General features: G+C 32.6%; 1 protein-coding gene across 1 annotated transcript; it reads right to left on the reverse strand.

Moving 5' to 3' along the window:
• Positions 1 to 1181: 1181 nt before the first annotated feature.
• On the reverse strand, positions 1182 to 23360 carry LOC126975851 (protein Pixie). Its single transcript, XM_050823915.1, has 12 exons — positions 23293 to 23360; positions 22864 to 23078; positions 22484 to 22699; positions 22199 to 22406; positions 21265 to 21451; positions 15733 to 15854; positions 14884 to 14984; positions 14329 to 14506; positions 6866 to 6987; positions 3772 to 3968; positions 2367 to 2601; positions 1182 to 1361 (listed from the first exon to the last, which is right to left on the reverse strand). Exons 2-12 carry the CDS (start codon positions 23074 to 23076, stop codon positions 1314 to 1316), a joined length of 1827 nt encoding a protein of 608 aa, XP_050679872.1. The 5' UTR covers positions 23077 to 23078; positions 23293 to 23360; the 3' UTR covers positions 1182 to 1313.
• Positions 23361 to 25969: the final 2609 nt, after the last annotated feature.

Raw genomic sequence — 25969 nt, forward strand, 5'->3', positions numbered from 1 at the left:
TTTACCAATCTGAGACAGACATGCAAAACCCCCGCAGCTCAGTCCCAAGGGTTATTTATATCCAGATATTCTGATATTTTATAGTACCCTTGTGTATACAACTTTTTCTTCAGAATTGATTTATATTCGTTTCAAGGTAAGTTCTGTATGTCAACAGGGACCTTATTGTAAAAACAATAATGTAATGTTATTAAGCTAACTAGTTTCAGGATCTTTTAGAATTTAGAGCATTCAAATTATGGGTGTAGATTAAATCTTGTGTGCAACTGTTGATAATTAGGTATTAAAACATTCATGTGATACTACTATCGTAAACCCACATTCGTGTTTTAATATATAAGTATATGTATCCTTAGCACCTAAAACTTGTTTTATGTTATCGTATCACTTATAATTCTGATGGCAGTTCATAAAAAAAATATGTTGCAGGTAATGACAACAATTTAGTCACTCACAATGCCTTTGAAACCTCTTGACCTGCCTGTGTCAATTGACACCATCTCTTGGACTTTAGCTAAGAAAACGTGGTAGCCTGTGTTGTCCAGGGTGTTAGACGTTAGTTACCTAAATACAAAATATTAGTAAGTCTCATCTCACGGGAACAGTATATTTTTTACACCAAATTCCATCGATCAAGGCCAATTTCTTTGCCCACAGAATTACCTATTTTTTCGGGATGTAAAGTAGCTTGTGTGTTAATCCAGTCTGACAATGACCTCCATAAAAAAATTATATAAATATTGTCCCAGTAATTTGAGCGATCGTGAAGAATTAACAATCAAGTTTACTTTTACATATGGTATTTAAGATTAGCAATATTTGCCTTCATATCTTCTTTAGAAATATGATTTTTGCAATAGGGTATGTACATGCATTAATTTTAAAAATACCTTAATTTGATTTTTTACATCTTAACTTTGATTTGTAGAAGAAACCGATCCGAGCCAAACTTCCCAGGAATTAGCGGCATGGCTTAAAGTTACCTTACATTGTCAAGCTGTAAAATTACCGTCAATATTGGTGGTCCAAAATTGACTAATTTGCGTCAAATCAATAAAATAAAAAATGGCTGCCTCATGATTTGACGTTCTATACGTTTAATTTAATTAGTAAATAAAATTTAATTTCATCAGTTTCGGGACTTGTTCTGCATACAACACTCATCAATTGAAACAACAACACAGTGATATAAAACGGATTTATTACTGCAATACATTCAATACAAAGATGATAATTATTGTGACACATATTCATACAAGCAATAATAATAATACATGAATAATATGTTTATTTATAATATAACAATTATTGTTTTAATCTTCTAAGAAGAAGTATTGCCCAGCTCGCTTTTGTTCAATGTCCTGAATAAAAAAATATCATTATTGTCCTAAAAATTAACACCTTGATAATAAAAAAGCACAATCTTTTTTTAATATAACATTTTGCAATCTGTATTTCAAGCAACAGCAAATTGTTAAACGCAACACCAGAGGAATCACTGGAGCGTTGTACGCGTTTTTTTCGAAGGTACCCATGTTATATCCGTCCCGGAAACACCACACAAGGAAGCTCATTCCACAGCTTTGCAGTACGCGGAATAAAGCTCCTTGAAAACCGTACTGTGGAGGACCGCCACACATCCTGATGGTGGGGATGATATCCTATTTGTGCTGTGTAGTGCGAAGGTGGAATTCGGCGGCAGGTTTCAGGTGAAACAGCTCTTCGGAGCACTCCCCGTCATAAATGTGGTAGAAGACACACAATGAAGCCACGTCTCTACGCAACGCCAAGTGATCCAGCCGTTCACAGAGCGCTGGGTCCCCAACAATTCGAGCTGCTTTGTTGCACGCAGTCAAATGGATCGAGCTGATACTGTGGTGCGCCAGACCAGAGATGACAGCAATACTCCATGTGTGGCCGGACCTGCGCTTTGTAGAGCGTTAGAATGTGGGCAGACTTGAAATATTGCCGTGTTCTATTTATGACGCCCAATTTCTTCGACCTTGGCTTTGCCCTCCAGATGACCACGGAATTGACAATCGAGATTTCAAGACCCAGTATTCCGATACTGCGACGTTCTAAGGGAAGTGTTGTCGAAGAGCGGTGATACGACAAATGGTTGCTTTTTAGTGGTAAACGCGCAAACTGGCGTCTTCTTCGTAGGGTTAAATTGGACAAAGATTAATTTACCCCATTCCGCGGCCTTCTCAATTGAGGACTCGATAGAAGACAAGTTTCTCCCGGCACTAGGTAGTTGAGTGATACAGATTTTGAATGGATGTCACATGGAAGTTAGACGAAAGGCTTTGCACTTTGTAAATATATAACCTTTTTTATAATACGACATATACACAAACAGTAAATACCTTAACAGAGGAATGCTTGTTAATCCTCGGCCGGAAGTTGTTCGGGTCTCTTCTGAACGTAATGCCCAATAATTCCAAGAACTTATTCATTCCGTTCAGCAGAGATTGGGGAGCGTGCGCCGTGGCAATCGACGAGGGTGTTCCTTCAAATACTATCACTCTGTCAGCGAGGTAAGTGGCCATTATGAAGTCGTGTTCCACTACGAAGCCTGTCCGTTTTGCATGAAGGATAAATCTAAAACAGTATTTCATAAGTCATATTTAAACAGATTGTTATTTTTAAGTGAGATTCCTCACTTCTGGGCTTAAATACACATTAAATTTGTAACCAAAATTCTTAAGTTTCCTAATACGCAATTATTGGGGTTGAGCAGGTTATCAGCTGTAACGAAGACCCTATAGATGAAGCCACAACCCGAGAGTTGAACAAGACATCATCACCAGGATTTCGGTAGATGGGCTCGGACGGTTGGCTCAGTTAGTAAGAGCGCTCGGACGGAACACGAGAGGCGCGAGTTCTAGTTCTAGTCCCGCATCGTCCACGTATTTTGGTACAAATTAAATTTGTGTAAGTAATATTTAATTATTACTATTCTATTGGTTTGAAGAAAGTAGATTTGTTTCAAGGACAAAATAAAGTTCAGCTATTGTCTAAGTGATAATGAGAAGCAGGAACCTGGGGCAGAATAATTAATTTGTGACTCTTAAACCCCATCTTTAAATTACCCATTGCCATAATACCACGTACCTAATATCAATTCAAAATACAAGTGTAAGTTTATGTGAAATGACGTCATCGGAAAAAAAATTACAACCATCATTTATTGTGCACTTCTAAGATTAGATTATTTATACTTCTAAATGGAGCCTCTTGCTGTTAGGCAACGCATGAAAACAAGCCAGGTTTATTACTTTAGTAGGCATGACTATCTACGTCTTACACTCGCGATACTTATGCGCTGATTTAGTGAGTGCGTTGCAGAGGTTAACAGTTCCCCGCAATTTTTTCGACGTGTTCACAGCTTTCGCAGTCTATCTTATCTAAACGTATAAATGATCTAAGGTTCTTACAATAAAAACTATTCCAAAATCAATAGATATAATATGCACTTAAAAGTAAAAAAAATTACTTTATTTTTTTACAATCTAATTAATCTAATTCTAGTTACAATTATTGTTATTTTTGGAATCGGTGTCCTCCCACCGCGGCCCCACCCTCCCCTCTCGCCTTGTCACGTTGCGCGTGCGACACAAGCACATCTCAAATTTTTTTACTTTGGTGGGTGGTGAGGTGTAGAAATAAAACCATATCATTAGTTTACAAAGGAGTTGGGCTTTCTAATGTAACTAATGTAATTCTTAAAAGAGAAACTTATGTAATCGTTAAAAGTATATAAGACCGAACCTCTTAATAACTTTAGCGGCGACTAAACGTTGTTCTGAATCGAGGTAAGCTGAAGGTTCATCAATGAGATATACTTCCGCTGGTTTCCCGAGGCACAACACCAATGCAACACGTTGCAGTTCACCACCAGACAGGTTCTGCACCTCTTGGTCCATTATCTCTTCAATTTTCATTGGTTTCATGACATCTGTTATGAACTATAAACATAAATGTATTTGTTATGTTTTTAACTATGACGTTAACATGAACACAGAGCATAAAGTAACGTGTAAGAAGAGTTACACAAACGGGATCGTCTCTGCATGATCTATGAACACTTCTTGCTCATACGACTGATTGCATTATATACTTGTGGAAAAAATATGGTGTTAGTACGATTTATCTACACCCGTGCTTTAAATCCTCTATTAAAGATTTCGCAACAGTTAGCTTATTACCAACATTAAAACACCCCATGTCGTAATAACCATTACATCATCCAAACGAGTGTTGTAATATTATACTGAATTTCATAACAACACTCCTTGGTTTTTTTTTCGATCCCTACATACGCGAAGAGTTTCAACAAACAGCCACATTCTTATTGCTCGATGCGTGGTATTTGTATGAATATAAAAATAGAACATTTTCGTTTACGCGCGTTCCACACTACCAGAACGTGGCGTGCCGTAAAAAAAAAGTAGGTTATTGAAAACCCCGCCATTTTTCTTGAAAAAATGTCAAGCACACTGCCGGATATTTTAAACGCTGCAAAAGAACATAATATTCAAGTGAATTTTAATAACTGCACTATACAAAATGTAAATTACTACTAAAATAAATAATTCTTTCATTAATACTTACTTTATTTGTATATAATCAGTAATGGATGATATTAGGTTACTATTAGGACTGGCTATTTTAATGTTAGCAGTAAGCTAACTGTTTCAGAATCTTTAAGAGGATTCATATTCTGGGTGTAGATAAAGTCTTGTATGCAACTGTTGATAATTAAAACACTCATGTGATACTATTATCATATAAGCCCACATTTGTGTTTTAATACCCCTTCTAACACAACAGTTGCATAAATAACTATTATCACGCGCTAATAAATTTGCAAAATCAGTTATATGACGTGTAGATCTCTTACAAAGTTCCTTCATTATGAGCAGACTATTACTAGTAAAAGAGTAGCACTGAATTTTTTACTACTTCTTCTGATTAAAGCTTATGTGGTATTTTTTTTTATTTAATCCTATTAATATTATAGATGTGAAAGTTTGTATGTCTGGATGTATGTTTGAACTTCTTTAACGCAAACACTACTGAATGGATTTTGATGAAACTTTGCAATAATATAGCTTACACACCAGAATAACATATAGGCTATAATTTATCAAAATATTGTGTGAATTATCTACACATTTAAATAATTTGGAGTGTCTGTTTGTTATATTGAAATACCCGTTTTTACTAAATGTATATTATTATGAATATATATATGGTACATACAACAAAATAACATTTTTGTCTGTCTGTCTGTTTGTTCCGGCTAATCCGGCGACTTTTATTGGCAGGTAGCTGATGTAATAGGGAGTAACTTAGGCTACGTTTATTTTAGAAAAATAAAGCAATGTCCAAGAAACGGTCTAACTCTAAAAATAATTTAAATGGCAAAACAACGTTTGCCGGGTCAGCTAGTTACAAATAATTTAGAAACTTTTTATTTAAATTACAGGCATGTGTATGACTTCCATAATTCACAATTATGGGCATGTGATGCCACTTATGATTGGGATGGAGTTGTGGCAGGTGTCATCATATTCTCTTATACACTACTGTTTAGTAGTGTGTCATTTCCTTTCGCCAGCAGCATAATAATGAGATCTCATATACATTTTAAAATCTTCTTGCTAAAGTACCTATATATATACTTTGGTAACAGTTCAGTTCAAATATCAAATGTTACGAGTAGAAACCGGATTATATGTTACAAAAAATGACCAAATTATGCATGCAAATATGCAAGTAAAATAGCTATAATATAAAAGGGCCAATGCATACAATTAAACAGGAAAAAAATAATAAGTCATATTTTTATTTTATTTTATAAAGGCTTGTACAATCGTATTTTGTGAAAAAAACTATTACAAGATATACCTAATTAGGTAACAATGAAATTTAAGATTTACCTTTAAAAATATGTACTACTTTAAAAATATATTCTAAATGTTCTGTTGACAAATTGTGTTTACCATTTCTTAATTAATTTTTGCAAGCGGAAAAGGAGCGTTCTACGTCTACTGAGGTTATTGGGCAGAATTTAAATTTGAGTGCTATGAAAAGCATCGGACGATAAGCGAGATCGAGCTTAAATATGCATAGTTATTTTCGTTTTCTAAAATATGCAACTACCGCTGAAAAGGTACTAAATATGAAAAAGCATATGCAATATGCAAATGCATACGATTCGGTCTCTAGCTATGAGTAATGGGGATGTATTGATGAATGATAATGAGAATGGATGACAATATGTGTATCTACTGTCATATGTAGCAACTATCATATTAACATTATTATAGAACAAGCTGACCCGACAGACGTTGTTCTGTATATAATAAATAAAATAATGTATTTATATGAATCTGTCAATAATATATCATAACATCAAAAATTACTTCGTAAAATACGCAACCTACTGTCGTAATGAAATTGTTTCACAGCGAACTGTCAAACCGTGAGTCAAAAAATTCTTTCATAGAAATTATGTATGGACACATCAAAGGAAAAACAAATTTGTTGTTTTTATTTAATTTAGCAGCATTTTCCTATGAATTCACCTTTTAAACCTTCCCTGGACTTCCACAAATAATTCAAGACCAAAATTAGCCAAATCACTCCAGCCGTTCTCGAGTTTTAGCGAGACTAACAAACAGCAATTCATTTATATATATATATATATATATATATATATATATATATATATATATATATATATATAGATTTAATATTAATTAGAAAAATAACAAGTTAAACTTGTTGAAATTTAGTGTCAGAATATTAATTTTAATAAATAATATTTAAACCCTAAATTAATTAATGAGAAAAGTACCTGTGGATGTGTATATGCATCTCTTATTTTGTCATGCAACAAATTGCGCACCATTCCTTGGGACTTGGGAGATATTTTCTGCGGCTTATAACTAATGTGGAGCTGTGGCAACTGGTTCGCCCCTGAAACAATTTATTACAATTATCTTTTATTATTCAATAACTAAGTTCTGCTTATTAGCATCATAATGTAGCACAGTTAGCAATGTTGCCAAAAATCTCATACTGGGGTCAGTAATTTGTACAGTGAAAGGGTTTTCACTGTACTTAAGTGTAAGAATACAATTTAAATTGTATAGACATTATATATATTTTTTATTACAAAAAAATATTGTCCAAAGTTAAAATGATAAGAAATAGGACTGAGACTGCATGCATAATTTACATCATCAATAATGTTAATTTGGTTAAAATAGGTACCTGCAAAGTTTTCAGAAATCCATGCAATGCATGTCTTTGAGTGCAATTCAATATGTTCACTTCACCAGTTCTAAATCCCCAATATAATGTTCATATTGAAAGGTTAGTTAAACATATTCAACAAGACTCGAACATTTCACTTGACTCAGGTCCCGGGTTGGAATCCCGGTAGGTGCAAGCATTTATATGATAAATATGGATGTTTGTTCCAAGTCATGGATGTTTAAATGTATTTATGTATGTTAATATGTATGTTTATATGAATTTATGTATGTTTAAGAAAGTATATTGTATTAAATATATCGTTGTCTTGTAACACATACATAACACAGGCTATATATGCTTAACTTGGGGCAAGATAATTTGTGTAAAAAGTGTGTCAATATTATTATATTATTATTATTTCAATATGAAATCTTAATGAATGATTTGTTAACTTTACATGGCTTCTATTTCTGCAGTGAAGCAGTAATAGGTCTGAAGGATGCTATAGCTACTGAAATTACTGGGCAAATGAGACTTGACAACTTATGTCTCAAGGTTGATGAGCGCAGTTCAGCAGTGCTGCTCAGAAGTTATGGGTTTATAGATTTTAGGGCTTTAACTTTTTGTACATTCCAAGAGCGGGTTTCATACTTTCTGTTTACTGTCCTTATAAAATTATATTTATTGCTAAATACATCACCCTTCTATGGTGTAATAACTCGAAATTAAAACTATCAAAGTAACCATGAAAGAGAATAACGTATTCTTGTAACACATCTAGTGTATCACATTTCATGAATTATTCAAAATATTATACACAGGATTTTCCAACAGCCAAACACGAAATAGTGTAGGGTCGTAAGTGGTGGATGTTCACTAGTGGGTGGCCCTATGCACGGGATGCCGGCTAGGTTATGGGTACACAACAACTGATTATGTACAGCATATGGACAGCAGTAATGTGTAAGCATTATTGTATATCGGTCTGAAGAGTGCCATTGCTAGTGAAATTACTGGGCAAATGAGACTTTAGATCTTATTTCACAAGGTTGAGGGCATGTGGCGCCACTCAGAATTTCATTTGGTTTTTCAAGAATCCTGAGCAGCATTGTAGCTCTGGCAGGCCGTATCCATTACCATCAGCTGAATGTCCTGCTCATCTTGTCCCTTACTGTCATAAAAATGTAAACCTTATATGGTCCCCAATAATAGACCAACAGACAAACCCCTGTAAACAGACTTATGAGTAAACATTGGTAAATTAAGTCATTTCCATCATAATTTTTGATTAAAACATTATATCTTTAACTTATTATGTATAAATTGTTGAATATTGTTAGTTTTTCACCCATATAAAGGCTGATTACACCTATAAAGGCATGTCTATCCCTTACATACTTACTAAAATTATAATTGTTTAAAAATGTGTTGATGGTCATGCTATTTGAATAAATAAATATTTATTTGGGTTCAGGGAGAACCACAAAATAATAGAAAAAGCTCACTGTGTCAAGCAGGAAGGATCACTAGAAGAAAAGAAGTTCAACATCTTTTTAGATTACTATCCAAGGCGTAAAGGGGTTTCAAAAATATCTAAATATAATAACATCTAATCAGACAGAAAAAAAGCTATTAATATATATATTAAAGCAAAAATATATTCTAATACCAAAAGAGACTTCCACACTCATTTTATAATACTCACCCAGAGGTTGAAATTTGACCATAATTCAATTATTTGAACTTAATTAGGGATTATTTGTCAGACTATAATACCTTTAATTACTCTAAATTACAATGGGTTATTTACATTAAAAATATTAGACAATTAAGTGACATAGATATGGCGAGACTAGTTTACTTTAGTTATTTCCATAGTATCATGTCCTATGGTATATATTGCAATGGGGCAACACTGTCAATATTAAAACAATATTTCTGCTGCAGAATCTCTTCAGTATAGCCCTCCCTATATTTTTTTTAATTAAAGGTAATCACAGCATGCTTGGTGTTACAAAAATTATTAGTAAGGAGAGATCAAAAAAAAATTACTTAATTAAAATTAGTAAATTACGAGCTATTTATATTAATTACAAATCTGTGAATGCAGTATTCCAATCAATTTATTATATAAGACTACCTAGATATTACATTCTGAGGCTGTAGATAGGTAACACTTAATAAGTTTTAATTTAAAGTTGTTAAGACTATCAAAATTAATGTTGATATTTGGACTTTTCTTTGTATAGTCATTATAGCGACGAGAAATGAGTACCACAGGTGAATCACATCCTAGATTGGTTTTACAGAAACATTCGTCAACATATTCACACTATTTATAACCTAGGTCCTAAAGAATCATTGTTAGCAAAATTTTAAGAAATTAACATCTTGAATGTTTCTTCTCAATATATTCTTGATAATGTTATGTAAGTACATAAGTGTATTTGCTAGTAATTTCCATAACAATACCATACATTGGGAATGGAGCGACCACCCTCAGGCTATTAAATAATATGTTTAATTGTAAGATATAAATTTGTAGACATATTTTTTATGAATAAAAAAGAGAAGCCCACAGAGTTTTTTGCGCCCATTCTTCTCAGGTCTGAGGCACACTTTTTGGAATAGGTGGTAGCTTTTGACTTTCAATAACTGATATATCATACCCTTTTTTTTAATATGTGTGTGTCATTCAAGCAGTATTTTGTGTAATGTTTACATTCATTAATTTAATGTATTAATAAGGTATTTTATATACGAAAAACAAGTTTATGCACATCTTCACCACATAAACTTTAACTGTGGTCAATTTCACATTCATCCGTTCGCACAAATAAACAAAAAAGGAGTACAATGTAAGTTTTTGCTTTACATATTAATATATTTTATAATAGATTAATTGATATTGATGAATTAGTAATACAACATTTTTTTTTACGTCAGGGTCTTATTCGTTTACACCATAATATTTATTATGCTACCATTCGTCACAACATATGTATAATGTACAGCCTAAAACATTAAGTTGATAAAACTGAGGAATGGATTGACTAGAATGCACACAAATAAATATTCACAAAACATTTATTCTTAGGAGAGACACTTATACAGTGACAATTTTCTATTATGAAATTTCAAAAGATAATCACATTAAATATTTAGACATGCACCTGAATTGAAGTCTGTTTCAGCAGAATACTGTTTATTGTCTATATGTTTAAATAAGGGAGTTATCTTTACAAGCTATTTGATTAACACCCTTTGCAATATGATAATTTGAAATTATTTGCGCAGGTTCAACAAAACTAAAATATGTTTAATGTCTATGGTAAATAAAGTCATACAATACATACATACAAATGACTGGCGCTGTACAGTCAAATTTACAGATAAAACTTTAGTGTGAAATATTGTGTGGAATTAAATTAAATATTATTTTTAATAAGTTTGTAGAAAGTATACTTAGACATCTACACACTATTATGCATGTATGTGCAAAAGGTAACTCAAGCGTGAAAAATTGTTTCAATGGAGATATGATGTACTTAGACTACAAATTTGTAATAATTAAAATTAAAATTTCTATTGTTTTTTTTATAATACTTGCGTTTTTACCTTCGTTCTGAAGAGTTGACTCGGCATGTTTTAAGCACTTTTGGAACACGGGGTGAAAGAATAGATCAAATAATTCAGTTCGAGCCATCACTATGGATGAAAACTATTTTATAAACATTTAAAAAGCATTTTTTTAGTTGAAATTAAACTATAACCTTAATTTACGGTTTATCGCGGACGTAATTCAATCTACACATCTTGACAAGATATTTTGTTCTGTGTTTTAAAAACTGTAAGATATGTAATTAAAATATTGTTTTGCATGAAAAACTGATGTTTATTTTTATTCTTTTCACTTCTGTGAGAAAAATTCCTATGATTTCTTTAACATTTGGCAAAATACAGTACATTGACACAGACAAGTGACATTGAAATTTGAATGATGTTTGATGCTGTTAACGTGACAGCTGACAGATGCATTTGACAGTTATATTTTTTTTTGTGTTTTAGTGGCACGGGATGCAAGTCCTTAGGCCTTAGAGAGTTATAATTTAAAATGTTACCATTACCTAAAATAATGCGAAAGTAGCGTCTGAAATCGAGTTTTTGAGACTTCTGAAGCTGCCAACATAAAATTTTTATTTATAGTTTAAAATTCTAACATCGCAACTTTGACTTTTGTTTCTCGTATTTTATAAAGCAAAACCTATTAAAACCAATAGTCTTAGCTAGTTATTTTACAATGATAAATAACTACGATCGTGTTAAATGCAAATCAAAAAGAAAAATGTCATATTTTTGATGAAATTCAGTTAAAATAACTGTAATTCAAATGCAGGTACGTAACTTAAACCAATTCGATACTTGGAATTTATTTTCTTTACGTTTTATTTATTTTTGATACATATCATATCTTTACGTAAATTTATTAATCTTTATTATTTTTTATTAGTCATATTTTCGATGTCATCATATTACGTAACTCAAATCAATTTGATACTTGGAATTTATTTTCTTTACGTTAATTTATTTAACACAAAATAACGCATTTTGATTTCAGATAGTATTGATGACAATCAAGTTGAACGCAATCAGTTAAAAAGTTAGTGGAAACTCAAGAATGATTGGGGATGTAGTGGAGTCTCCACTGAAAAAGCCTATATATTTAAAATATCTAACATGACATCTATTACATATTTTTATGTAAATACTCATTATAAATCTTTATCTAGGGGTCACTGTACGAACTTTATTTGGAATAATAAAATTCTTTAAACCAAGCCGAGTGGAGCACACCAGAGAAAAAACTGTTTCTAATTTAAACAGACAGACAGACAACAAAGTAAGTGAATATTATTGCGTTAAGAAACAAGTTAAAACATTAAGAAGCTTAGTTACAGATTTGCGAGAATCTATTCGATTAAATTTATGCAGAGAATTTGACATGATGACATGTATAGAAGCAAATTCTTGAAATGGTAATATGAAAAATTAAAAAATTTATATAAGATTTGATGAATCCTTTCTATGGCTGAACCTTGTTAATAAGAGTAAACCAGAAGCAGAAAAACTGTTAAAACAATCAGGAAGTGACAAAATTACCACCTTAGCTAGCAGAAAATTAATTATTTAAATTAATAAAATACTGTTTTTCTGATGTTACTCCAGAAGACTGGAAGTACAGATGACGTTATAAATGTAGAAAATAATTATAAATAGAGGTATAGGATATCAGATACAGCCTTGGAACCGTTTATGAAACCGAATAAATGAATATATTTTCTTTTTTGATTAAATAAAAACTTTTTGTTAACGTTACGTTAAATTAGTAAATACAGTACTGATTTCAAGCATAATACTAAAACCAAGAAACAAAAGAAGTATCTCGTAACTCTGAATTATTTAATATTGTGGCAACATGCGGAGATTCTGGTCATTTAGCCACAAGATTAATAAAAAGTAAATTGGCATCTTGCAGTTTGCACATTCAGTTAAAACACCAATTTTGTATTCCAGACATCACCTATGTTTGAATCTGCCGAAAAAAATATCATATTTTATTAGTAATACTGTATTTAGGTTATTATTATGGTATGGAATAAAAAAAAACAGACTTTATTACTTACCACTCTCCCAGGACTGCTTTACAATGTTTGTGCCATCTATAGCCCCTAATAATACACAGGGGAATTTTGTAATTATAAAATTAATTAACTTAAATCTGCTTGTGTTTTGTTATGAATGTATATGTGTTTTAGGGATAATCTGATAATAATAAAAAAGCCACAGGACAACACAATGTAAAAGGTAAATAAATGATTACTAGCCAAAACAATAACGGTACTTTTTTATTATATACTATCATAACTTACTGTTTAGAATTTAGATGTTCCTTTTACGTATGGGTATATCTCCATGAGCAAGACGTTGACAGCAGATTTGTTCAATCGGAATCTATATATGAACTCGTAATCGTCATATTCTCTCTCCTCGTAATTTTTATTCAGTGTCTTCATCAGATTCCACTCAGTTACAAAAAATAATTATCACTTGAATTTAAGCCCGACAGTGCAAAAAACAACCCTAACTATCCAACATAAACAAAAAGGATTTTACACATATTTAACACCCATTACACAATAAATTAATTTGTTACTAGACAAAGAATAATGATCATTTTCGGGCGATTACGGCTTGTAATCGCCCGAAAATGTGTTTGACAAATACATTACTAGAGACAGCCAATATTACTGACACCTACGCCGCGAATTCTTTACTTCTTCTGCGCATCCGTGCGTACAATAACATTGCCAGAAGTGTGCGCCGATTGAAAGGATTCATAATCATCCACGCGAATAATGCTGTGGTGTGTCTTCGCGTAAAATGTCGTATGCCAAAAAGTGACTCAAGAATTGCTTGGAATTAGATCAGATATGGGATTAGTGGGTAATATCCGAATTCCGTCCGAGATTTTTAGACCTGTATTTTTATGGGTACGGATCGGACTCTGATCGGACTTAGTGCGAAAGCGCTCTTTATCTACGACAAATTATTTCACTGTCCGAGGTCATTATACAAGCCTTATCTCAATATGGTATTTATGTTTTCTGCCTTCAACTGTCAACGCCAAAATTTTTGTATAGCAAAAACCGTAAATAGAATAGTGTTCATCTTCTATCTATGGTTGTGAGAGAAAGCTACTTGTAAAAATACATACAAAAATAACCATAAAAATTAGAGTTTTATATATTATTAGTGGTAGTGATTTCTTACAATTACAATTTCTTGTGAAAACGCAGGTGTTCTAAATTATTTTAATCATCAAATAAAGCTAGATTGGAAGGGCTAAATCTAAAAATCTTACATTTATAAAGTTTAAAAAATTAAAATATATAAGACCACTTCCAGACAAGTAATTTGTCAAAAAACCTTCAATTTACTAACTAGTAGTTTTTAATTAAAACATGGTTATTTGAGAACAGAATACAGAAACCAACATACCTTCATCTGGCTCCAGATTACCGGCCAACATTCTAATAAATGTCGTTTTTCCAGTACCATTTTCTCCTAAAAGTACCAAGATCTCAGAGTCAGAAAATTCACCCTGAACTACTTTTAATTCAAAATCTCCCATTTTTTTCGACATTTTCGGGTAGTCATAATGGTTCATCCGCTTAATCTAGGAAATAAAATATACACAATATGTTGTATTTATAATAATTCAATATTCCAATTATAATTGAGAGTGTAAATTGCTAAATTCACTAGTATTCATACTCTACAGTAGGGAGGTATAAGTTTATAAAAATTAAAAACATGTCATTAATTGCCACTGATATCCTGTTTTTATAACAAAGTGTGTTTTAAATAACAGATAAAAAAATACAAAAGGTTTGTAGGGAAGAAAACCACTTGAGAAACAACAAATATTACTTGACAGAACAAAGATGTGTATGATCTCGGCTGCAACATTACAGAAATCACATGAATGTTGCAGGCGTCAATTTCATTTTTAAGTAAAATAAAAATAAAATCATAAAATGAATATGTACTCACTTCTTCCTCAGTAGCTGACTCAGCTACTTTAAATACAAGAGATTCTGTTCTGAATCTCATATTTTCAGTGGGCACAAAACCATCGAGGAATATATTAATGCCTGAAAATAAAATCAGCTTTTATTTCAGTGTCAATTTAAATTACATAAAAAAATATATAATATAAATAACAGTTATGTATGGTGTTACTCTGCTAGCAATATAGGTACAATCCATTTCTTGGGTCTATCTTCAAAATCTTCCAATGATTTTGATATAGCTAAGTAATGTTGCTATTCACCTCTATATAATTATGTATTACTAGCTTTTACCCGCGACTTCGTGCGCGTTAATAGTTACTTTGGGCAGCATTTTTTATTTTTTAATGTACTCACTTTGCAAATAATACACAACAAACTGTTGCGGTTAATGCATTTTTATAAGCAACCAACTGTAGAACTTTCATCTCCCTTTTTCACCCCACACAGATCTAAATTTAAAAAACCCTAGAACATATATTTATTTATTTCGCATCAAGTGGCTAAATACAAATTTCATGGCGTTATCTTCGGTAGTGAAGAACTTTGATACAAACTTCCATCCCCTATTTCAACCCCCCTAAGCCTTTTATTCGCGATAAAAGGTAGCCTTTGTCATTTCCCAAGCTCTTGTCTCTGTACTTAATTTCATCAAAACCGGTTCTTTGGTTTAGGCGTGAAAGCGTAATAAACAAACTTACATTCACATTTATAATATTAGTAGCAATCTAATGAAATAGTTTCCATTATTTAAATGGGCAAATAATGAGATATAGGCTGAGTTGTTTTTCTGAGAAATTTAAAATGTAAATTTTGCACAAGGCCAACATACCTTCTCTTACCGAAAATGGCATAGTAACTACACCATAAGCACCAGGCACACCATACAAGCAACAAATGAAATCGGACAAATAGTCCAAAACTGATAAGTCATGTTCCACAACAATGATGAACCTGTAATTAAAATTATTATTAAATCTAACAATATGCTCTTGCAATATGCATTCAAATTTGAATAGTTTTTATTAAATTGACCAGTTGAATAGTTTCTTTCCATTTCACCCTATTTTTGGCTGTTTAGCTTTACACAAACTGGCAAAAAAATTTTTTAAGTCTGTTCCTCAATTCTACACGTTAATTTATGTGACCACACGTTAATTTGTGTGAGTTATCTAATTTCAACATTCTTAACATATTTTAATCACAAATTTTTAACAAAAGCTCCTTGATTCTCCAAGTTGGATTTTTTATATATATATAAAACTTTTTCATATATAATGTTTTTTTAGATAACTTGTTTTAAGTAAATATTTGTTTTTGGTGTAATGTGCGCTTAAATAATACTATATTTCTAATATGCAGTAAACTGTACCCGGGGAAATTTGGACTGTTTGGAACTCAGGACACTTTTACTCTGGTTTGGAACTGAGTTGCCGCTGTGTTGTGAGTTCCTTATATAGCCTCAATGTCACTGTTGTGACAGAGACAGTGATTATTAACACAAACCCAATTCAGACCACATGTAGAGACACATTCATATAATTATTAATGGACAGTAAATAAGTAATATTTAAATAGATATGTATACACTACATCCCTTCTTTGTTGTAATTGTAAATATTATATTATGTAATTGTAAATATTTTTATAAATTGGTATCACTAATAGAATTTTGATTACTAGGATCAGTTTATTTTTATTTTTACCATTACACAGTTAATAATTTAAGATATCTTCTGCAATCATTTAAGTACTTTCATATCACATAGTCTGTAATCACAATAATTAGTTAAAATCACTACATTGTTCTTCGTTAGCTGTCTCACCAGAAACAATAACATTTTGCATTGCACACAAATACAAACACATGCCATTGTCCTTCTATTTTTTAATGCACTATATTTCGCCTTATTTGTTGGCCCTTTTCTTCATTACGGACTGTTATGTTTCTGCCGTTGCTCAATTCTACTGTATGAGGGGCAGGGTCATAATATTACTTCTTATCATATTCTTCACATATAATATCCCCTACCTTTTAGTTAATAATCTGACTTTGACTTTGACTATGTCATATCCTGAATCATAGGTGGCTTGTGTCAGACTTGCAACGGAAGAACAACTCTGCAGGAGTCTTTGCCTGTTACCAAGAGCGGTGTACTATTGTACATTATCATATAATCATAAAATGCTTCTTTCCAAGCTTTGTATTCAACCTGAGAAATTCTAAGATATTTTAATATATCCCTGTTTTAGTGTTGAAACTTCGCCATTTTGCTGCGGCCAGTAAGGAATGGTATTAAAGCTTACAATGCTTCTCACAGTATAGAAAGTCTTGAACTGTTCACTTGTAAACTTGTGTATCCATTATTCAAATTATTTGAGTTTTCTTTAGTATTAATTCCGCCAATATTTGTCTTTAAACAATTCGACACGTGTTTCGCCTCTACACGAGGCATCCTCAGGACATGTTGAGTCTCCAATTTCAATAAATTTTCTGCCATCCATTATCTGCAGTTATTGAGACCGGGTTAACAAGTCTACTGATGATGATGACCATGCTTCTATTTTGTCAATTTTCTGTGTTTTCAGATGTTTTAATCTTAGCGCAGCCATCGCCGCTTCTCGATATATGAATAAGTGGAGCGGAGGGATGCTCAGGGCTATTTCCAAGGCGGCGGTAGGAGTTGTTCTCATCCATCCTGTCACCGCACAGCATGCTTGCCAATTTTTGTAATTTGGCGATGCAAGTTGTAAGCCTGATCCTGGACCACCAAACTACACAGCCATAACCATATTGGTCTCACCACTGCTGTGTAAAGCCATAAGATGAGCTTTGGTTGGAGACCCCATCACTTGCCAATCCCCATCTTGCGGCATTGCCGTAGGCTGATACTCGAGGTGTTGATTTTGTTCAATTTGCTGTCTAGAATCACACCTAGGTATTTCACCTCTTTTGATAACTGTAGTTTTGTATTGAAGATGGTGGGCGGTCTGTGGTTCCCTACCAATCTTTTGTTAGAAAAGAGTACTACCTGTGTTTTCTGTGGGCTTACAGAGAGCTCATAGTCTTTTCATAGCTTCAGAAGATTTTGCTGGGGTTTCGATTAAGATCTGTTTGTAAGCTTTATCATGTGTCATGGTCATACCTCCCATGTTTGCTATGTAATTAAGTTATATTTACAACCAGAGTTTACGAGCATGTTCAATTTTACTCCACCAATGCTACTTATTATTTTTATATCATTTTCCACATTAAAAATATAGTCAATTTTGTTGTCAATATTTGTTATATTGTCTCTGGGTTCAGTTTTGTTAATACTCATAAACATATTCTTCCTGCTTGTATTTACTTTTTCTCTTTCATGTTTCCTCTTCTGATCTTCTGCCGTTTGACATTGTAATTTAAAATGCCTTAGTACTTCGAACAAGCCATATTTCTTGCAGGACAGGTTTTATTGCATGCAAGATGTCTCGTGCTAACACACCTCCCACATAGTTCAAATGGTCTTTTAGGAGACTTATTTGTTCAACCGGGTAATTTTGTCTCCAGCTCTTAAAATTTTCATCTTCAAGTCGTCGGACTTACATTTTCCAACTATTTGGCCTATAATTTGTTCATCCTTATTACCAAATTGACATTTAGAAGCTTGATGCCTCTAGAAGTTCTGAAGAAGTTTATTATAAGAATAATAAACTTCTTGAAATTTTTCATCAGGCGATTCTTTTGACTGCCTAAACAAATGACGCTCATATGTATTTGATTTGGAGAAAAATACTCTTCCAAGTTTTGTATAGCTATGTTGAATAAATCACAATCTCCCGGAATACTATTACATATCTCTTGAAATTCCTGTCCTTCGTGAGGCAATAAGCTTGCACGTTTCTTTGATTCCGTAGCAATACCTGAATGCTTCAATATAAATATACACACCCCGTTTACATTCTCCCATCTGATGGAAACTGATCCTACAACACCCTCACATTCAAACTTTTCCAAGGTATATTGTGCCATGTTGGCGCGACCTGTAGACAATAATGCTCCTGCTGTTACATTGTTCTTAAAGCAATGTAATGTAAAACATACGTAATTCAAATAACTTGCAATTTAATGCTCAAATACTTTTCGCAATTTAATGCTCAAGAACTTTTCGCAATTTAATGCTCAAATACATGTCGCAATTTGATGCTCAAATACATTTCGCAATGCTCAAATACTCATTTGCAAATCAATGCTTAAATATTAGGGGTTAAAGTATGAAAATGGCGATTTGGTTTGAATTTTTTTTTTTTTAATTTAACATATCTATGTAATCAACATAATTACAATTACTATCTGTACATTGCTGCCATCACTAGGTGGTCATTTATGCCTAGATTATGCGATAGAACTGTGGTGATCTAGACTCAACAAATTGTGTGAAAGCATTTTGTACTGCCTCCAAGGAAGAAAACATGTTATCACATAAAAAAATTGTCCAAATCACGAAAAAAATAGTAGATAGTCCGAAGGAGCAAGGTCTGGCGAATACGGAGGGTGACGAATGGTTTCCAATGGCAGTTCCTGTAGAGTTAATACGTTTCTCGTGTTGTATGAGTTCTCGCGTTATCTTGGAACGATAATGGTGAAGATCGATTCATGAGTCGGAGCTGTTTCACTGCTAGTTTTGCTATCATTGTTCGGAGTTCGCCACAATAGACACCTGCCGTTATTGCTTGACCAGATCAGAAAAAGGTATAGTGAATAACAACACGCTGAGACCAGCAAACAGTTACGATTACCTTTTTATTGGTAATCTTTGCTTTAGGACACTGTTGCGGTGTTTGCCTTTGGTTCACAATGCGATCCAATATTCCTTAATTTCTGTATCCATGTTAGCAATGTTTCAACACGCGTTTCTTACTGCAGACCAGTCAAATCATGAGGAACCCATTTTATATATTTTTTTTTTATTGGATTGCAAATGAGTCAAAATTGTTGGTAAGGTAACGTTAAACCACGTCGCTAATTCATTTTTATTCACCTGTGTGGTTTCCACGTGGTTCGTTCTTCAAATCAAAGTTTCCATCACGAAAGTGTTTAAACCAAAATAGTGTGTTCATTAGCAACACCCTGTCCAAACGCAACATTGATATTGCGACCTGTTTCTGCCGCGTTCGTTCCGCGTCGGAACTCGTTTTCAAAAATCTCTCGAAAGTCGATAATCGAATGTTGCACATTTTTTAAAAGAAGCTACTACTAAACTACATAGGTACCATGTGAAAAAAGATTCACTCATAAATCTCAAACCATGAAGGTTCCATTCTATACTATATACTATTACTATACAATGACATCAAAAAGAATTCTAAAGGAATCAATTTTGAGAAAATAAATGCCTTTTATGCCTTTACTACCAAGCTTTGAGTATGTGTCTCCTAAGTTTAATGGTAATAATCAGTTTTAAGACTACACAAGGTTTTATTTTCAACCATAACGGTACAATGTCAATTAGAAGTACCTATTACAATAAAACGTCAATTTAAAACTCTATCCATATACACAATTTAATGCTTTTAGCTAATTAATGCTTAAATGCTAAACGCAATTTAATGTTCTTGGCTATTATAGCAGTTCCATAATAAATTTATTTCAGTTAATTATATATTATGTCACAAGTATAGGATAGTGAATATGAAATATAATAAAATCTTTATTTCATTAAATTTCACTCAACTATTATTATACATACTATGAATGAAACATAGAATCCAAAATCCAAATATTGCTTTATACTAATTTGATTAGCATTATGATAATTGTTTTGTGTCACCTAAATGATGATAATACTACATTTTAATTTATATTTATCTACCCTCCAAATCACAAGAACTCTGAACTACGGGCAATGAAAATAATGTAAAAGAATTGATTTGAATGTAAATAAAATACATACATCTTATTTCTTGTCACTAATATTAAAAGTAACAAATATGTTTTTAAAAACTTTAGTCAGAATGATTTATTATACTATATATCTACTGTTCACATTATTATTTGTAATCTCCACAACAACTCAAAATTTGCAGGTAAAGTAGACTAAAATATGTCTTGCCAATAACACCCTTTTTTATTTGAAATAAAGAAAAACTTAGTTTTTTCTGTTTTGTGTGCCGTTAAATAATACTATACTTGTAATATACACTAACACTGTACTGTAGATAATATGTATACATTAACTACACAAGGTTTTGTAGATTTTCATATTATATACTTTTTATCAAAAGTAAGTTGTTCTTTTTATTGAAATGTATTTCTTAATCTGGTCTAAAATAAAATACAAGTTAAAATGTATATAAAATCAAGCAAGAATTAAAAAAAACTTACTTATCAGGATGTATGAGGGAACGAATTGTTCTAGCAGCATTCAAACGTTGCTTCACATCCAAATAGGATGAAGGTTCATCAAACATGAATATATCACCATTTTGTATGCAAACCATGGCACAAGCGAAACGCTGCAATTCTCCTCCAGAAAGAGCCGAAATCTCTCGGTTTCTTATATGAGTTAAATCTATTGGTAATCAATTTAATATTAGAATTTATATTCATACCATAATACAAAAGTTATTAAAATAATAAATCAAGAAATTGATGAAAGTTATGTTTGCTTCGAAGGATTTCTAAAAATAAGACCCATACCAATTTGCAGAATGGCAATACATAATGTCTTACTTACATAATAATATTAAAAGTAGTTTTAGATATTTATCAACCCATCCTCAATATTTAACGCATTCAGCGCTACAACCAGAAAGTAATAAAACAGCTGTAGTGTGAGACACTACACATTCAAAACTACTTAATTAATGTAAAATAGCGAACAGGGTTTCAACATAAAACTCAATAGTATTTCATGCAGAATTTTTTGTAATAAAACTAAGAGATGAGCAAGGTGTTTAGCTGATGGTCAATTACCATTATTACACCCTGCTAATTACACTGCAGTGCCACTCTGGATTCTAGATAATCTAAACATTCTAAGTGGCATACAATTGCGCTTGTCACCGTAAGACATAAGATGTTAAGTTTTATTTGCCTAGTAATTTCACTAGGCACCCTTCAAATCGAAACACAGTAATGTTTACACATTACTGCTTCACAGCAAAAATGGGAGCCTTTAAGTGGTAAATGTATAATACATTTTGTCCTATTGAAATTTCACTTTAAATAGTTTTAATAACATTCAGCTAATATTATTAATAAGCATAATATGACTCTTATGGCAAACTGACTATTATCTATGCCATAATATTCTTACCAAGCATTTGACAAATTACAGTCTGATTCTTCCTCTCATCTTTCTTGTCTAGCAACTGACCCACTGTTCCTTTCACAGCCTTTGGAATTTGATCAACATATTGAGGCTTTATAAGAGCTTTTAAGTCATCTTCAAGGATCTTAGTAAAATAGTTTTGCAGCTCAGAGCCACGGAAATGTGATAGTATCTCTTGCCAATCTGGGGGATCCTAAGAAAGCATATAACTTTTTTATGTAGTCTGAATAGATAGATACTTATGATAAGGCATGGAAACAACAAATATACCATATATCTACCCAGGTTGGGTTTTTGTTTCCCAGCAAGAATTTTTAATGCTGTAGACTTTCCGATACCATTTTGGCCAACAAGACCAAGTACTTCTCCCGGGCGCGGAATAGGCAATCTATGAAGCTTGAAGGAGTTTTTTGAATACCGATGAGTAGTATGCTTTTCCAAGTTTGATGGGATATTGATGATTGTTATAGCATCAAATGGGCATTTCTGTAATAGACAACAATTTGTAATTGTGATACTACATTGTTCAACATATGACACCTTTGCATTGTAACCATTACTAATTATATTTAAATACATATATTAACATATTGCTGAGTGCATCATATATAACAGTACAACAGGAATCTTTATTGGAAAGATTGTATTACCTTGACACATATACCACATCCAATACAGAGTTCTTCTGATATCGTGCATATTTTATCATTAGGCGTAACTTCAATACAAAGCTTGCCCATACGCACTACGGGACAGCTTTTTTTGCATTCTTGCCTACATCTCTTGGGTTTGCAACGATCAGCATTCACTATAGCTATACGAGTAAGCTTGTCTGTTTCTTCGTGGATTTTTTTCCGAGACATACCTAAAGAATAATCGAAGTGTGTTATAAAATAATTTTTATACGTATTATTCAGCCCGAAAACTCAGAAAGATGTGGCACTTTTAAACCATAACCTATAAAACATGTTGTGAAAGTAGTATTACTGACGAATTCTACTTCATATGAAACTTTTTTAAACATATACTAATTTTAGCACAAGTTCGACTAAATGAAAACTAATAAATCTTGGAAATACCTAATAATTATAGCGAACGTTGGCTGATTAGGATCCTACGTTCACTTCGCGTGTCTATCTAGGATTGTCAAACTTAAAAAGGGTCAAATAATCAAATCCACAGAGTATATAATCAAATCGCTCCATTCAGACTGTCATTTGCGATGAACGATGGATGAGCAATAAATGCGTCACTAAAATGACTTAGCATGGCATAGACCACAAAAGTGTTTATTGTGAACTCAGAACACTTAATAATACTCTAACGAGACACTGATTCTGTACGACGCCAATTGAGAAAAACTTTTTGAGATAATCTACATACAACTACGAAGAAATCTTATATTTGTATAGAAGGTTGGCCAACTCGTACTGGGCTGGCGTGGTCGACTAAAAGCTACAGGCTGAAAAAGAGAACCCAAGGCCGTCTTAATGAGGGCACAGTAGATGTCGAACTGCGGAATATAATATGGCCCGAGACTATCCATATCTAACGTAACAATTTTATTTTATATGATCATACAAATTATTACTAAGTATCAAAATTATACATTTTTAATAGTATCCAGAGAATACGCATAATCTAATACATTAAAGCAATGGCAGCGCAAAGAGATTAAAAGTCTTTAGGCAAATAAAGTTGGTAAGTCCACTACCAAGTTAAAAGTTAAAAGATTGCTTTATAATTCTGGTACCTATATACCTACTATAATAATAATATGAATTTGCATGTATGACCAGCAAATATAACCGAGTTTAATTTTACACTGACACTATGCATGCAGTCATGACACATCCATTCAGATTTATATAGGTAGCTAATACACTTGGAGCTATCTACTTGATTGTGTGTGTAGGACACTTATTTAAACTACTGTGAGCGGTATACCAACTGATTGGTTTAGACACTGTGTATTAAAAATAATGCATTTCTTTCACGTTTATTTGATAAATGCCTAAGATAAGATGCGATAAAGCCTGTCGGTTACGCATGGAACACTTCAATTGCATAGCATTGAAAGTTTATAAAAGATCATGCAAACTTTAAACGTATAGGTATGGCATTGTTAGGATATTTAGGTTTTTAATTTGATATCTACCAATAATCATTAATTTAAGTAAATAAATGTAGGTAGGTAGGCAAGAAATTTATTGGTTTTTGAAATACAGAAAGATGTTATACTTTTGATTAAAGATGATAATATTTATTATTGAGAAAGCTATGACGTAATATACCTACCTAGTATGCTGCCAGTTACGAATAGTGAATAGAAATAATTGATGTGTATTAATCGTATAAAACAGGCAGTAGGTTAGTTTGTTTAGGTAAAGGAAATTTGATCTCGTCATTTTTAGTACATTTTTTTAGCCTTACAATAATAATTTCAGGCCTCTCGCAAATCAACCTCAATTTAAATTCGGCATACCTAATCAAAATTTTGTGTGCCCAAATATTATTCCAAATCAGCAGAATGGTTTCCGACCTCAGTTGAATCAATTTGGATACAGGCCTCCGGTTCAATTCGGGTATAGACACCCCCAACAACCTCAACAACGGCTTTAGACCACAGGTTGGTTACAGACACCCTCAACCTTCAGGATACCAGCCACAAAAGGCTGTTTTGAACGATCGCGACGTGACCATGAGAACTGCCCCAGCACCGGCAAAGCCACAACAAGGATTCCCTGTAAACGAGCTTTATTTAAATGATGAGCAACAATATTAAAATCCATACAATGCTTACAATTATAATATTCTTCATAATATGACGACCGACTATCACTACGATTACGATTATACGAACATGTATTCTAGCGAAGGTGAAATATAGAATAGTAACAGACTTATCACCATTCGAATTTGTATTTGGTCACACTGAATTAAACTCCACATTCGACTATGACTTTGACAAAGCCTACAGACAACAATTCATTAAAGACCATAAGAAAAGAACTTAAACACTTTACGAATATCTTTCAGAAAAACTAAAAACCGAAAAAGAAAATATTAATAACAAGCGAGGCGGCGAAACTGACTGACAGGACAAACTATTTTTGCTAAAAGCGTTAACAAAAGACAAGCTAATGATAAACCTAGGTTCCAAAAAGCTGTCGTAACTGCTCAGATAGATCGCAATGTTCACAAAAAGTGGACACTGTCGTTGGTTATGCACTCAGTACTATTTATGTTATTTCTTCCTCTAATGTAATCATCTAGTGTGTAATTGTTTTGCGTCCCAAATAGAATAAAATAAAATGTTGTTCCAATATAACTGAAAGATAGAATTACAAAAGTTCCAATTAAAAATATAAAACGTCCTTCACAGTTGGTGACTACTCCTAGCGATATGAATAACGACGAATCAGGCCCTTGCCAACCAGCATCCCCCAAACCAGGCCCTTCAAGCAGTAAAGATTAATCAAAACCCTGGTATACTACCGGTGACTAACTTCACCGGTAGTATATACAGCACGATAAATGGTCCATAGTTAAAATAATCAACCTTACAGGCATTTGTACCGATCTTTCTTTCAATGTCCAAAAATATTCTGAATTTAGTAAAAAGATAAACCCGAATAAATCATATGCAGATGAGTTCATGAGCCTCAAAACATAGGTAGAATATATTCAAAATGAGACTCTAGAAAAATTACGAGAATTAGTCCCTTCCAAAAGATACAAACGTGGGTTAATAAA

Source organism: Leptidea sinapis, chromosome 2, assembly GCF_905404315.1.
Source record: "Leptidea sinapis chromosome 2, ilLepSina1.1, whole genome shotgun sequence".
NCBI lineage: Eukaryota > Metazoa > Arthropoda > Insecta > Lepidoptera > Pieridae > Leptidea > Leptidea sinapis.

Excerpts from the sequence above, each read along its gene's own strand:
- LOC126975851 (XM_050823915.1), bottom strand. The coding sequence starts at position 23,076 with ATGTCTCGGAAAAAAATCCACGAAGAAACAGACAAGCTTACTCGTATA. Across the intron at positions 22,700-22,863 it reads GATGTGGTATATGTGTCAAG|AAATGCCCATTTGATGCTAT; the intron begins GTAATACAATCT and ends TGTCTATTACAG. Across the intron at positions 15,855-21,264 it reads TCCCTCATACATCCTGATAA|GTTCATCATTGTTGTGGAAC; the intron begins GTAAGTTTTTTT and ends TTTTAATTACAG.